The sequence below is a fragment of the Ylistrum balloti genome, unplaced genomic scaffold, assembly GCF_031769215.1.
Source record: "Ylistrum balloti isolate Yb309-2 unplaced genomic scaffold, AGI_CSIRO_Ybal_v1 Utg371312, whole genome shotgun sequence".
Classification (NCBI taxonomy): Eukaryota; Metazoa; Mollusca; class Bivalvia; order Pectinida; family Pectinidae; genus Ylistrum; species Ylistrum balloti.
Genome location: NW_026782701.1, coordinates 289,363 through 305,827, shown reverse-complemented (window position 1 = coordinate 305,827; position 16,465 = coordinate 289,363). Strand labels below are relative to the sequence as shown.

The window sequence follows — 16,465 nt, the reverse complement described above, 5'->3', positions numbered from 1 at the left end:
ATTGAAATTGTAAATACAGGACAAAACTAACAAAGAATAATTATTTCTTAAAAAAAAAAAATGGCGAATTCATTGGTTTTTTTTAATTATCAGTTATTTCATTTATTAAGATCTCGACCAAAAAGCATTTACCACACGAACTGAGCTAATTCTATAATCTATTTTAACCTGTCATTACAGTTATATTTATATTTTAATTTTGCTTGCAAGTGAATTTCACCTGTCTATAACCGTTTTCAATACGTGGGAGTTCATGCAGTGGTTGTCAAGCACTTAGAAATGAATCTATATTACATTAAAAATGGTTTATTATATACCATATCAGTTTTCCTATTTTTTCCTGAAATATATACAACCTAACACATCCTTGAGAATATACTTCTTGTAAATAACAGATTGCTTGATACAAATGACGGATATAGTTTGAAATCGATTTAAAAGAACCTCACATAAATAAACTCTTACACAAATCCGTTTTATTGGCAACATCTCCGCCAACAATTTAATCACAATTTATTGTGCCAGATTATATTCAGCAGATAGATGACAGAATAAGACATTAGTACGAGAGTCTAAGCGACTAATATATTTATCGCAGAAGATCGAAAAAAAAAAATTCGATACCCTTGCATTACTTTCTGTTTCATACATGGAAACGGAAATATGTTGAAGTAACTGGCTGCAAGTCAACCACTGCATGGGATATATGTCAAATAAAAGGCGACAACATGTGCATGCTTTATGTGTGATTTCCACTCCAGCTCGTTTAGGATCAGTGAACAGACATGAGCTTCTCCGAGTCCTCTATTCTGATGAGGATAAACCTCTTCATCTTTCCGGTTGCTTTGACTTTACATATCATTGGATTAGCCACCCCAAACTGGAGCTATATTAACATTCCTGAGAGTAGATTCGAAGGCAGTGTATCATATGGTCTGTGGAGTAGTTGTGAAAATGAAAATATATTATCTCAAATGATATGTCAGAGCTACCCCAATGGTATGTATTGTCTATCTAAGTTCTTTTCCTTTTCTAATGGTACATGTATAACATATAACTACACTAAAAAACATCTTTACTTACACAAGTATACACAAAAAGAGCATGTATATATTATACTTCATATGCCATTATTACATCATATCAAAGAAGTTTGAAAGATTTGAATCCTAACTTGTATACCTAAACGTGATATACATCAGGGATGAAGTAGTAATGTTATTTATCATTTTACCGAAATGAATACTTTATGAATTTTTTTATTCCTCGGTTCTTGCTGAACCCAATCGCTACTTTCGTATGGTTCTGGCATGGAGTACTGGAGATGACATCTAATTAGCTACGTCACGATGATTTTCTGGCTCCGCTGCAGCCTTACCCCGATGTCTTGTCTCAGTGTGTTATGCAAAACATCAGGAGAGATGGGACGTTTGTTGTGGCTTGCTCTCAGCTTATCTTTTCCAAGGTTGGCGCTTGGCTAAGTAAGATCAAATGACATCGAGTAGCATTTGGGTATTTTTCTGTCTCTCACAAACGGTAAATAGGTTCTGTGTTCTGTCGCGTGCCTCTGTCGCGTGCCTCTTCTGCCGCCACTCAATTGGGCTTGTGCTAGTGTTCCTCTGCCACCGGACAGGGTACAAACTGGATATTCCAAAATGCCCCATCTACACAAGTTGTTTGTGATCGTAGTGTATCATATAACGACATAACCATGAAGGAGATGATAGCTTGTTCTATACTTCCCAGATTACTCCTTGTGATCTTGCATTCAGAAATGTTCTACCGAGTCCACGATCTAAACTGTCTATTCACTTAGTGACTACAGAATTTTCATATTGTTTTATAGAATTATTCTATAACAAATCTAGGTACTTCACCATTTTCTATTTTTCCTCTCCATCAATCTTATTATGACATTCCACATAAGAATACTTAGGTGTTTTGTTTATGTGTCCTTTCTCTATATTTTCTTCTTTCTCACCTTTCACCTTTCCTGTCACGACCTATATATATATCATCCCTTAAGACTGAGTGTTTTGACAATTACATGTTTAATTTAACTGTGGTTTATTTGACCGATGGCCTCTCGATGTTTAAGTTATTGTTTGACGATCAAGGGTAATGATCTAGCCCAGTATCGGGCGGCTATCGGTTGTTTCTATCTTCGTATCACCGGTATACCTATTTCACAAAAGTTTTTCATCTATATGAATATGTTTAAGTGTTTTAATGACTTCAGGTTTAGAGTGATATTTATCTTAACAAGATTGTGCTGTTTCTTTCATGTCCTTCTTTCTTGTATAACTGATAATTCATGTTTCCTGATAATACTGCACCTCCTTCTACTAGTCTGTAATGATATCCATCCTAACCCTGGCCCCTCTGAAAATAACGATGTATCTATCTTTCACCTTAACATCCGTAGTTTGAGGAATAAATTATCTCAAGTAGAAAATTTGACATCTGATTTTGATATTGTCTGTGTCACTGAGACTCACCTTGATAGATCTATAGCGGATGCTGACGTAAGTATCCTACGTAAATTAAAATACATGTTAAATAGACAAACTTTAGTCAAAATCTATAAGGCTTATATACTTCCATTATTAGAATACTGTTGTGAAGTTTGGGATGGGTGTTCTCTCAGTGATGCAGACAAACTTGAAAAACTTCAGTTAGAATCTATCAGAATTATCACTGGTTTACCCTCTTATACCAGTAGAGAATCACTGTATTCTGAGAGTGGTCTAGAACCATTATCAGAAAGACGCACTAGAAGAAAACTACAGCTTTTCTACAAAATAGTTAATAATCTCACTCCAAATTATCTGTCTACTCTATTGCCCCCTTTAGTATCTGAAAATTCACAATATAACCTCCGTAATGCACAAAATTATTCTTTACTAAATTTCAGACTACAACTAACAAACTTATCTTTCTTTCCGTCCACTATCCGACTTTGGAACCAACTTGAACTTGAACTTAGACAAAGTGTTTCTTACTCTATCTTTAAACATTCTCTTCGACCCACTACACTAGTTCCATATTATTATTTGCTTGGTAGTCGTAAGGCTAATATACTACACGCTAGGTTAAGAAATAAATCCAGTACCTTAAATAATGATCTTTTCAGATCCAATCTAATAGATCATCGTTTCTGTCAATGTGGACACCCTGTTGAAGATACTTACCACTATTTTTTTGTTTGTAATATTTATTCGGACCAGAGAGCCATTCTGTACCGAGAACTAAATAATTTTATCCCTCTAGACCTGCAGTTACTCCTACATGGTAGTATTATCTACTCATATGAAGATAATGTAAAAATATGTCAAATCACTCAGCAATATATACTTAATTCAAACAGATTTTGATCTTTATCTCTCTATCTACCTCCCTCTATCTCCTTCCGTGATAAATGTAAAAATATTTGGTCACTCCTTGCTCCGACACAAGTGGTGACGTTTTTTTTTTTTTTTATGAAGGACCCGGATGCCAGGAGAAAGCGATATTCGCACGGGATGTGATGAACTGTAGAAAAGTTTGAAAGTTATGAAAAGCGTTTTGTATTTTTACTTGTGTTGTTTGTATCAGGAGAGACCGCTCTACATGAAGTTATTTAAACTCTCTCTCTCTCTCCCTCTCTCTCTCCCTCTCTCTCTCTCTCTCTCGTTTTTTTTTCGTATAATATAATTGTATTTAAACATGTCGTCTTGTCTTGCTAATATGTATTATGTAAAATTTTATAGGAAAGGGCTTTATATAAGTTAGAAAACTTGTGCCCAATCCTGCTTGTATACTTTGTACAAATAAAATATGTTTAAATCAAATATGCGCCGTTGTTTCTCCTCTGATCTCACCACTATTACAATTCTGTCCCATCTTCCCTTGCCTTCTGCTTTGCTCCATTGCTGAATGTGATCTGCTCCCAGCCCTCTTCTATCAACACAAATATTTTCTAAGATGTCCTGCTGCTCCAGTGTGCTGTCAGGTTTCCTGGATGCATCATCAAATGTCCATTCTTAGCCTGTCCTTATCACCACCCCAACTTTGTCACCTTCAGTTCTCCACCGCTGATGACAGTAAGATATCTAACTTAAAGGTCTTGCTGTACAGCCCTATCACTGTAATACTTCAAGCGCTCAAATGTTTCAACCTCTGTCTCTGGTACCTCTTACAGCAATTTCCTAAATCTATATCTGCTGTATGATATGATAACGTTTTGTAGCAAAATTATTTCCCCATTATATATATGAAAAAAATGCCTTGCCTGTTTCTCAACGTGAATTTCCTTACAGAAATCGAATATTATGTTACCTCCCTCCACCTCGGCAGACCATACGAATGGTCAGTAACAACAGTTCTAACATGTATATCTTTGACGCTATCCATTTCCAAACTAGTACACACGCTTGCTAAAAATACTAAAGATAGACACACTGTCTAAATAAGTGACATATAATAGCCCTGAAAATAGATGGAATTATTTCATTTCAATTACACAAGAGAAATATGTGATCATCAAATTGGTCAACAACACATTCCCGAGAGCATAAAACCTGTTGTAAACATTGTCAATGTAGGGGGGATAACTCTAGAAGAATGTGGTTTTAAATATGTATACATTTAATACATGTAAATTGTACATGGACATACCACAATTTCGCTAATTGTATTAAACCTCTGAAATGTTGTCATTTAGGCTCAAATGAAGTACATAGATAATTGTTACGGTAACTTAAATTTGCATTCGTTGCTTTTTCAGAGATCTTGCCTATTTGGTTTAAAGTATGTCGGGCAACTATTATTGTCGGTGCGGTGGTTGTCGCTAATGCAGCCGTCTTGGAGCTGTTGTGTACGGTCGTCCTGTCTAAGGCCTCCCACAAGATCGTCTTCATTTTGACTACATTAGCAGCCTTCTTTGGTGGTCAGTCACGTGATGAACTTGTATATTGTTTCAGAAATCGAATTTATCATATAACATTACTGTTTTATCATTTCATTGTTGAATATGTTTATAGGTAGTATTAATGTGTAACACCACAGAAACAGTGCGTCACGCGATAGCTTCGACGGTAAAAAAACGTAGTCTGAGTCATCATTATTTTGTTCTTAAAGCAATTTTGTTACAGGACTCGCTTTTTTCTCTCATTGATATATGAGCTATTGATAAACATGACACTTCTGGTGATATTCTGTCAAGTTAACTTAATTCTATTAAAAAAGAATCACCTCGAATCATAGCTGGTTACTGGGCGGTACCTCACATCGTAAATGTAACATGCTTTGCTGTGTACCTTTGCTGCAACAAGGAAGGCACATAAGCTTGTTCTATCTTACAAACTTTACCAAATATGTTCCCGCACTTGTACAAAAATACTATAATGAGTTTGTGGAACCTCACTTTAACCATAGGAATGGCTCATTAAAGAGCGTTCATTATTTCTATGCTTAGAACAAAAAATATTGACCGAAATCTTATACTGATATGTCGCAGAGGCATGTAGGCCTGGCTAACCTCATATCATTGTATTACTTGAAAGAACAAAAAAACTGTAAAGTTCTGTAAGAAACTTAAAGAATAGATCACGAGACGACGAACGTTAACTTGTATAAGGTTGTAGAAAACACTAGTATACTGCCCGTTAATTCAAATTAAGGTACATTCTGATAGAATATTACTTATTCGTCAAGATGTGAAAATGATTTTTGTTTATCGTAGAAACTTTAAAGTACCCTTTGCCATCCTCAAAGAAAGGTTATTTTTTGATACAGAACACAATCTCTTCAGCTTTGATATACTTTTTCCCTGTTGTGGTGATTGTGATGATCAAAGCGATAAATCGAAGAATATCTACGAATTCTAAGAATAGATAATCTGCTTCCATAATTTACGATCAAATTGAGTTAACTTCAAGGCAAACTTCAAACAATTTTCGCGTATTGATCCGTTGTAAATATTTGGTGTATGGTGTTTAAATGATTAACGTCAAATATCAAGACCAAATTGAAATAATGGGTTGATCTTTCATACTAAAAATGCTTATTCTCTTATTATATTTGAATTTGATAATTTCGTATAAATACGAAATGACATACCAACACATATATTTCAGAATGCCAAAACTATATTTTTCCGGTTCTTTTCTAGAAAGTAAGACGTTATCTTAAAATGCGTTTGTCATTTTTCAAGTAATGATGTATATATCTTGACTATAATTTCTGTTGCTAAATCTTTTCAGTGGATTATTGTTTTTCAGCTGCATGTATCCTTTCAATGGCCATTTTATGGGCCTATAAGATTCGCCATGGATTCCTGACAGGGGACGTAGATGAACTGGTTCTGAATCTAAGCTGGTCTTTCGGACTTTCTATCGCTGGCGGACTTCTGGCCGGGATAGGTGGATTATTGGTAGCAATTGACTTCTGTCGTAAACCTACTTAGTGATGTTTCGTGAGGAGGCCGATCTTTCGTGAGGAGACCTCTTTCGAAAACCTTGCATGATTTGTGAATAATGAGAATGTTGAAATGTTTAAAATAGTGTTTTTTGAACTTGGAAACAACAACAACAACAACAACAACAACAACAACAACAACAACAACAACAACAACAACAACAACAACAACAAAAAAGGTTTATATATTTGTGTTACTCCTTCAGGCGACTGTTTACTGGGGTGATTATGTTTTACAAATGATGCTTCATAGTACATGTACCACATACATTATGTAATATAGGTTTGGCGCACTGGAGCGATGGGTAGAAATGGTTGATCTTATAATAATAATAATAATAATATACAACATTTATATAGCGCACTATCTATTTTGACAAAATACTCTAATGCGCTTCACAATTACATTATAATCCTACTACAAAATTTATAGAACATGTATAACACAGTAATCAACATATGTAACACATCTCACCGCAGCCCAAACAGCCCAGTCAGTTATAGACATACGTATCCCATATGTCTTACAGGGGGCGATAGTCCAGTCAGTAAGAGACATACGTAAACCATAGATCTTCAAGGGGGCCGATAGTCCAGTCAGTTACAGATATACATAACCCATTAATCTTACAGGGGGCCCGATAGTCCAGTCAGTTATAGACATAGGTAACCCGTAGATATTACAAGGGGCCCGATAGTCCAGTCAGTTACAGATATACGTAACCTGTAGATCTTACAGGGCCCCTGATAGTCCACTCAGTTATAGACATACGTAACCCATAGATTTTACAGGGCCCCCGATAGTCCAGTCAGTTATAAACATCCGTAACCTATAGATCTTACAGGGCCCCCGATAGTCCAGTCAGTTAGAGACATACGTAACCCATAGATCTTAAAGGGGGCCGATAGTCCAGTCAGTTACAGACATACGTAACCCATAGATCTTATAGTGAACCCCGGTAGTCCAGTCAGTTTGAGACATACATAACCTATAGATCTTACAGGGCCCCCGATAGTCCAGTCAGTTATAGACATACGTAACCCATAGATCTTACAGGGCACCCGATAGTCCAGTCAGTTATAGACATACGTAAACCATAGATCTTAGAGGGGGGCCGATAGTCCAGTTAGTAATAGACAAACGTAACCTATAGATCTGACAGAGCCCTCGATAGTCCAGTCAGTTAGAGACATACGTAAACCATAGATCTTACAGGGCCTCCGATAGTCCAGTCAGTTAGAGACATACGTAACCCATATATCTTACAGGGGGCCGATAGTCCAGTCAGTTACAGACATACATAACCCATAATCTTACAGAGTCAGTTATAGACAGATATAGACAGGGGGGCCCATGATAGTCCAGTCAGTTATAGACATACATAACCCGTAGATCTTACAAGGGGCCTGATAGTCCAGTCAGTTATAGACATACGTAACCCATAGATCTTACAGGGCCCCCGATAGTCCAGTTAGTTATAGACATACGTAACCTATAGATCTTAGAGGACACCCGATAGTCCAGTCAGTTATAGACATACGTAACCTATAGATCTTACATGGCCCCCGAGAGTCCAGTGAGTTAGAGACATACGTAACCCATAGATCTTACAGGGCCACCGATAGTCCAGTCAGTTATAGACATACGTAACCTATAGATCTGACAGGGCCCTCGATAGTCCAGTCAGTTAGAGACATACGTAACCCATAGATCTGACAGGGGGGTCGATAGTCCAGTCAGTTATAGACATACATAACCCATAGATCTGACAAGGGGCCCGATAGTCCAGTCAGTTATAGACATACGTAACCCATAGATCTTACAGGGCCCCCGAGAGTCCAGTGAGTTAGAGACATACGTAACCCATAGATCTTACAGGGGGCCGATAGTCCAGTCAGTTACAGACATACATAACCCATAGATCTTACAGGGGGGCCGATAGTCCAGTTATAGACAGTTAACCCATAGACATACGGGGCCCGATAGTCCAGTAAGTTACAGATAAACGTAACCTATAGATCTTACAGGGCCTCAGTTATTGACATACATAGCCCGTAGATCTTACAAGGGGCCTGTTAGTCCAGTCAGTTATAGACATAAGTAACCCATAGACCTTACAGGGCCACCGATCTTCCAGTCAGTTAGAGACATACGTAACCCATAGATCTTACACAGGCCCCGATAGTCCAGTCAGTTATAGACATACGTAAACCATAGATCTTAGAGGGGGCCGAAAGTCCAGTTAGTTATAGACAAACCTAACCTATAGATCTGACAGGGCCCTCGATAGTCCAGTCAGTTAGAGACATACGTAACCCATAGATCTTACAGGGCCTCCGATAGTCCAGTCAGTTACAGACATACATAATCCATAGATCTGACAGGGGGGCCAATAGTCCAGTCAGTTATACAGACATACATAGCCCCTGTAGATCTTACAAGGGGCCTGATAGTCCAGTCAGTTATAGACATAGGTAACCCATATATCTTACAGGGCCCCCGATAGTCCAGTGAGTTATAGACATACGTAACCTATAGATCTTACTGGGCCCCGATAGTCCAGTCAGTTATAGACATACATAACCCATAGATCTTACAGGGTCCCCGATAGTCCAGTCAGTTAGAGACATACGTAACCCATAGATCTTACCCATAGAGTCTTACAGGGCCCCCTCGATAGTCCAGTCAGTTATAGACATACGTAACCCATAGATCTTACAAGGGGCCCGATAGTCCAGTAAGTTACAGATAAACGTAACCCATAGATCTTACAGGGCCCCCGATAGTCCAGTCAGTTACAGACATACATAACCCATAGATCTTACAGGGGGGCCGATAGTCCAGTCAGTTATAGACATACGTAATCTATAGATCTGACAGGGCCTCCGATAGTCCAGTCAGTTAGAGACATACGTAACCCATAGATCTTACAGGGGGCCGATAGTCCAGTCAGTTACAGACATCCAGTCAGTTAGTCCAGTCAGTTATAGACATACGTAACCCATAGATCTTTACAGGGCCCACGATAGTCCAGTGAGTTATAGACATACGTAACCTATAGATCTTACAGGGCCCCGATAGTCCAGTCAGTTATAGACATACGTAACCCATAGATCTTACAGGGGGGTCGATAGTCCAGTCAGTTATAGACATACGTAACCCATAGATCTTACAGGGCCCGAGCTGGACCGGTAAGTTCTCGACAGCCGTCACCTAGAGGTCTGTGGGGACCCCCGATAGTCCAGTCAGTTAGAGACATACGTAACCCATAGATCCAGTTACGTACAGGGTCCCCGATAGTCCAGTCAGTTAGAGACATACGTAACCCATAGATCTTACAGGGGAGGCCGATAGTCCAGTCAGTTATAGACATTCATAACCCATAGATCTTACAAGGGGCCTGATAGTCCAGTCAGTTACAGATATACTTAACATGTTGATCTTACAGGGCCCCTGATAGTCCAGTCAGTTATAGACATACGTAACCCATAGATCTTACAGGGCCCCCGATAGTCCAGTTAGTTATAGACATACGTAATCTATAGATCTTAGAGGACACCCGATAGTCCAGTCAGTTATAGACATACGTAACTCATAGATCTTACAGGGCCCCCGATAGCCCAGTCAGATACAGACATACGTAAACCATAGATCTTACAGGGGGGCCGATATTCCAGTCAGTTATAGACATACATAGCCCGTAGATCTTACAAGGGGCCTGATAGTCCAGTCAGTTACAGATATACTTAACCTGTAGATCTTACAGGGCCCCTGATAGTCCAGTCAGTTATTGACATACGTAACCCATAGATCTTGCAGGGCCCCCGATAGTCCAGACAGTTATAGACATACGTAATCTATAGATCTTACAGCGCCCCGATAGTCCAGTCAGTTATAGACATACATAGCCCGTAGATCTCACAAGGGGTCCGATAGTCCAGTCAGTTATAGATTACGTAACCTGTAGAACTTACAGGGCCCCTGATAGTCCAGTCAGTAACCAGTCAGTAGATCTTACAGGGCCTCCGATAGTCCAGTGAGTTATAGACATACGTAACCTATAGATCTTACAGGGCCCCGATAGTCCAGACAGTTATAGACATACATAACACATAGATCTTACATGGTCCCCGATAGTCCAGTCAGTTACAGATAAACGTAACCTGTAGATCTTACAGGGCCCCTGATAGTCCAGTCAGTTATAGACATACGTAACTCATAGATCTTACAGGGCCCCCGATAGCCCAGTCAGATACAGACATACGTAAACCATAGATCTTACTGGGCCCCGATAGTCCAGTCAGTTATAGACATACATAACCCATAGATCTTACAGGGTCCCCGATAGTCCAGTCAGTTAGAGACATACGTAACCCATAGATCTTACAGGGGAGGCCGATAGTCAAGTCAGTTATAGACATACGTAAACCATAGATCTTACAGTGGGGCCGATAGTCCAGTCAGTTATAGACATACGTAACCTATAGATCTGACAGGGCCCTCGATAGTCCAGTCAGTTAGAGACATACGTAACCCATAGATCTTACAGGGCCTCCGATAGTCCAGTGAGTTATAGACATACGTAACCTATAGATCTTACAGGGCCCCGATAGTCCAGACAGTTATAGACATACATAACACATAGATCTTACAACAGGCCCCATAGTCCAGTCAGTTAGAGACATACATAACCCATATATCTTACAGGGGGCCGATAGTCCAGTCAGTTACAGACATACATAACCCATAGATCTGACAGGGGGGCCAATAGTCCAGTCAGTTATAGACATACATAACCCGTAGATCTTACAAGGGGCCCGATAGTCCAGTCAGTTACAGATATAGGTAACCCCTGATAGTCCAGTCAGTTATAGACATACGTAACCTGTAGATCTTACAGGGCCCCTGATAGTCCAGTCAGTTATAGACATACGTAACTCATAGATCTTACAGGGCCCCCGATATCCCAGTCAGATACAGACATACGTAAACCATAGATCTTACAGGGGGGCCGATAGTCCAGTCAGTTATAGACATACGTAATCTATAGATCTGACAGGGCCTCCGATAGTCCAGTCAGTTAGAGACATACGTAACCCATAGATCTTACAGGGGGGCCAATAGTCCAGTCAGTTATAGACATACATAGCCCGTAGATCTTACAAGGGGCCTGATAGTCCAGTCAGTTACAGATATACTTAACCTGTTGATCTTACAGGGCCCCTGATAGTCCAGTCAGTTATAGACATACGTAACTCATAGATCTTACAGGGCCCCCGATATCCCAGTCAGATACAGACATACGTAAACCATAGATCTTACAGGGCACCCGATAGTCCAGTCAGTTATAGACATACATAACCCGTAGATCTTACAAGGGGCCCGATAGTCCAGTCAGTTACAGATTAACGTAACCTGTAGAAACTTACAGGGCCCCCGATAGTCCAGTTAGTTATAGACATACGTAACCTATAGATCTTAGAGGACACCCGATAGTCCAGTCAGTTATAGACATACGTAACCTATAGATCTTACAGGGCCCCGATAGTCCAGTCAGTTATAGACATACGTAACCCATAGATCTTACAGGGGGGTCGATAGTCCAGTCAGTTATAGACATACGTAACCCATAGATCTTACAAGGGGCCCGATAGTCCAGTAAGTTACAGATAAACGTAACCCATAGATCTTACAGGGCCCCCGATAGTCCAGTCAGTTAGAGACATACGTAACCCATAGATCTTACAGGGGGCCGATAGTCCAGTCAGTTATAGACATACGTAAACCATAGATCTTAGAGGGGGGCCGATAGTCCAGTCAGTTAGAGACATACGTAACCTATAGATCTTACAGGGCCCCCGACAGCCCAGTCAGTTACAGACATACATAACCCATAGATCTGACAGGGGGGCCAATAGTCCAGTCAGTTATAGACATACATAGCCCGTAGATCTTACAAGGGGCCCGATAGTCCAGTCACTTACAGATATAGATAACCTGTAGAACTTACAGGGCCCCTGATAGTCCAGTCAGTTATAGACATACGTAACCCATAGATATTTACAGGGCCCCCGATAGTCCAGTCAGTTATAGACATACGTAAACCATAGATCTTAGAGGGGGGCCGATAGTCCAGTTAGTTATAGACAAACGTAACCTATAGATCTGACAGGGCCCTCGATAGTCCAGTCAGTTAGAGACATACGTAACCCATAGATCTTACAGGGCCTCCGATAGTCCAGTCAGTTACAGACATACATAACCCATAGATCTGACAGGGGGGCCAATAGTCCAGTCAGTTATAGACATACATAGCCCGTAGATCTTACAAGGGGCCCGATAGTCCAGTCAGTTACAGATATAGGTAACCTGTAAAACTTACAGGGCCCATGATAGTCCAGTCAGTTATAGACATACGTAACCCATAGATCTTTACAGGGCCCACGATAGTCCAGTCAGTTATAGACATAAGTAACACATAGATCTTACAGGGCCACCGATAGTCCAGCCAGTTATAGACATACATAGCCCGTAGATCTTACAAGGGGCCCGATAGTCCAGTCAGTTACAGATATAGGTAACCTGTAAAACTTACAGGGCCCATGATAGTCCAGTCAGTTATAGACATACGTAACCCATAGATCTTTACAGGGCCCCCGATAGTCCAGTCAGTTATAGACATACGTAACCTATAGATCTTACAGGGCCCCGATAGTCCAGTCAGTTATAGACATACGTAACCCATAGATCTTACAGGGGGGTCGATAGTCCAGTCAGTTATAGACATACGTAACCCATAGATCTTACAAGGGGCCCGATAGTCCAGTCAGTTACAGATAAACGTAACACATAGATCTTACAGGGCCACCGATAGTCCAGCCAGTTAGAGACATACGTAACCCATAGATCTTACAGGGCCCCCGATATTCCAGTCAGTTATAGACATACGTAAACCATAGATCTTAGAGGGGGGCCGATAGTCCAGTTAGTTATAGACATACGTAACCTATAGATCTGACAGGGCCCTCGATAGTCCAGTCAGTTAGAGACATACGTAACCCATAGATCTTACAGAGGGGGCCGATAGTCCAGTCAGTTATAGACATACATAACCCATTGATCTTACTTGGGGCCCGATAGTCCAGTAAGTTACAGATAAACGTAACCTGTAGATCTTACAGGGCCCCTGATAGTCCAGTCAGTTAGAGACATACGTTACCCATAGATCTTACAAGGGGGTCGATAGTCCAGTCAGTTATAGACATACGTAACCCATAAATCTTACAAGGGGCCCGATAGTCCAGTAAGTTACAGATAAACGTAACCCATAGATCTTACAGGGCACCTGATAGTCCAGTCAGTTAGAGACATACGTAACCTATAGATCTTACAGGGCCTCCGACAGCCCAGTCAGATACAGAGATAGGTAAACCATAGATCTTACAAGGGGCCTGATAGTCCAGTCAGTTATAGACATAAGTAACACATAGATCTTACAGGGCCACCGATAATCCAGCCAGTTAGAGACATACGTAACCCATAGATCTTACACGGCCCCCGATATTACAGTCAGTTATAGACATACGTAAACCATAGATCTTAGAGGGGGGGCCGATAGTCCAGTTAGTTAGAGACATACGTAACCTATAGATCTGACAGAGCCCTCGATAGTCCAGTCAGTTAGAGACATACGTAACCCATAGATCTTACAGGGCCTCCGATAGTCCAGTGAGTTATAGACATACGTAACCTATAGATCTTACAGGGCCCCGATAGTCCAGTCAGTTATAGACATACATAGCCCGTAGATCTCACAAGGGGTCCGATAGTCCAGTCAGTTGCAGATATACGTAACCTGTAGAACTTACCAGGCCCCTGATAGTCCAGTCAGTTATAGACATACGTAACCCATAGATCTTACAGGGCCCCCGATAGTCCAGTCAGTTATAGACATACCTAACCTATAGATCTTACAGGACCCCCGATAGTCCAGTCAGTTATAGACATACGTAACCCATAGATCTGATAGGGCCCCCGATAGTCCACCCAGTTAGAGACATACGTAACCCATAGATCTTACAGGGGGCCGATAGTCCAGTCAGTTACAGACATACATAACCCATAGATCTTACAGGGCCCCTGATAGTCCAGTCAGTTAGAGACATACGTAACCCATAGATTTTACAGGGCCCCCGACAGCCCAGTCAGATACAGAGATACGTAAACCATAGATCTTACAGGGGGGCCGATAGTCCAGTCAGTTATAGACATTCATAGCCCGTAGATCTTACAAGGGGCCTGATAGTCCAGTGAGTTACAGATATACGTAACCTGTAGATCTTACAGGGCCCGTGATAGTCCAGTCAGTTATAGACATACGTAACCCATAGATCTTACAGGGTCCCGATAGTCCAGTCAGTTATAGACATACATTGCCCGTAGATCTGACAGGGCCAACGATAGTCCAGTCAGTTACAAATATACCTAACCTGTAGAACTTACAGGGCCCCTGATAGTCCAGTCAATTATAGAAATACGTAACCCATAGATCTTACAGGGCCCTCGATAGTCCAGTAAGTTATAGACATACGTAACCTATAGATTTTACAGGGCCCCGATAGTCCAGTCAGTTATAGACATACGTAACCCATAGATCTTACAGGGTCCCCGATAGTCCAGTCAGTTATAGACATACGTAAACCATAGATCTTAGAGGGGGGCCGATAGAACAGTTAGTTATAGACATACGTAACCTATAGATCTGACAGGGCCCTCGATAGTCCAGTCAGTTATAGACATACGTAAACCATAGATCTTAGAGGGGGGCCGATAGAACAGTTAGTTATAGACATACGTAACCTATAGATCTGACAGGGCCCTCGATAGTCCAGTCAGTTAGAGACATACGTAACCCATAGATCTTACAGGGCCTCCGATAGTCCAGTCAGTTAGAGACATACGTAACCCATATATCTTACTTGGGGCCGATAGTCCAGTCAGTTACAGACATACATAACCCATAGATCTGACAGGGGGGCCAATAGTCCAGTCAGTTATAGACGTACATAGCCCGTAGATCTTACAAGGGGCCCGATAGTCCAGTCAGTTACAGTTTTACGTAACCTGTAGAACTTACAGGGCCCCTGATAGTCCAGTTAGTTATAGACATACGAAACCCATAGATATTTACAGGGCTCTGACACCTGTGCAGTTCCCTTAATCATGACCTTTCTAGAGTTAACCTCGTTGATAATGCATCTTGTGAATGTGATCATCCCTGTGAGAATGTCTTGCACTACTCTATTGAATATTACCGCTTCTCAAACGAAAGACGTATTTAGTGCATAATAGATAAGTGGAACGCTGCGTTAGATATAGAAATTCTTTTGTTTGGTAATTTTCAGCTTTATGTAGACCTTAATTTAAACATGTTTAGATTTGTGCACAACTATATTAAACCAGCCAGATATTTTGATGTAAAATTGTAACAATGGCTATATTTGTATTGTCAGTATTGCAATGTCATTAAAAATGTGTACTGAGAGAAAGCGTTGATAAGTTGCAATAACTTGTGCCTTATTCCTTGTCTATCTTTTGGCAATAAACATGTTGAAACTAATCAAGATTTCAGTTCATCATCAAACATCGTCTCATTTGGACATTTTCCTCAAAACCACATATATCAATGCTTTGACTGACCAACGAGATACATGTGCATCCCATATAACGCTGAACGCGTGCGTGTTCTCAGATGTACGTTACAGTAAATGCACGCGTACACACTAATGTAGCTACACATAAAACAAATACGGTATCACATTAATGAAACTTGGTACGCAAGTTCTCTGTCCGCAATTACGAATTCCGGCACATGCGAGCTTTATCTGTTTGTACATTTCAGCCACACAGCAACCTATGAGTATACATAGATTATTTATATTAGGCTAAATTACGGTATAACAATCCTTTATCGCAGACTATAAAAATAACCACGATATGATAACGACG

The 16,465-nt window shown here is 40.5% G+C and overlaps 1 protein-coding gene across 1 annotated transcript; it reads left to right on the top strand.

Annotated features, from left to right (window-relative positions):
* Positions 1-4,765: 4,765 nt before the first annotated feature.
* LOC132561957 (uncharacterized) lies at positions 4,766-6,445 on the top strand (the record flags this gene model as incomplete). The annotated part of the gene is made up of 2 exons (XM_060226677.1): positions 4,766-4,927; positions 6,261-6,445. Coding segments are annotated over 2 exons (347 nt in total), but the record flags the coding sequence as incomplete, so codon positions are not given.
* Between the last annotated feature and the right edge of the window lie 10,020 nt (positions 6,446-16,465).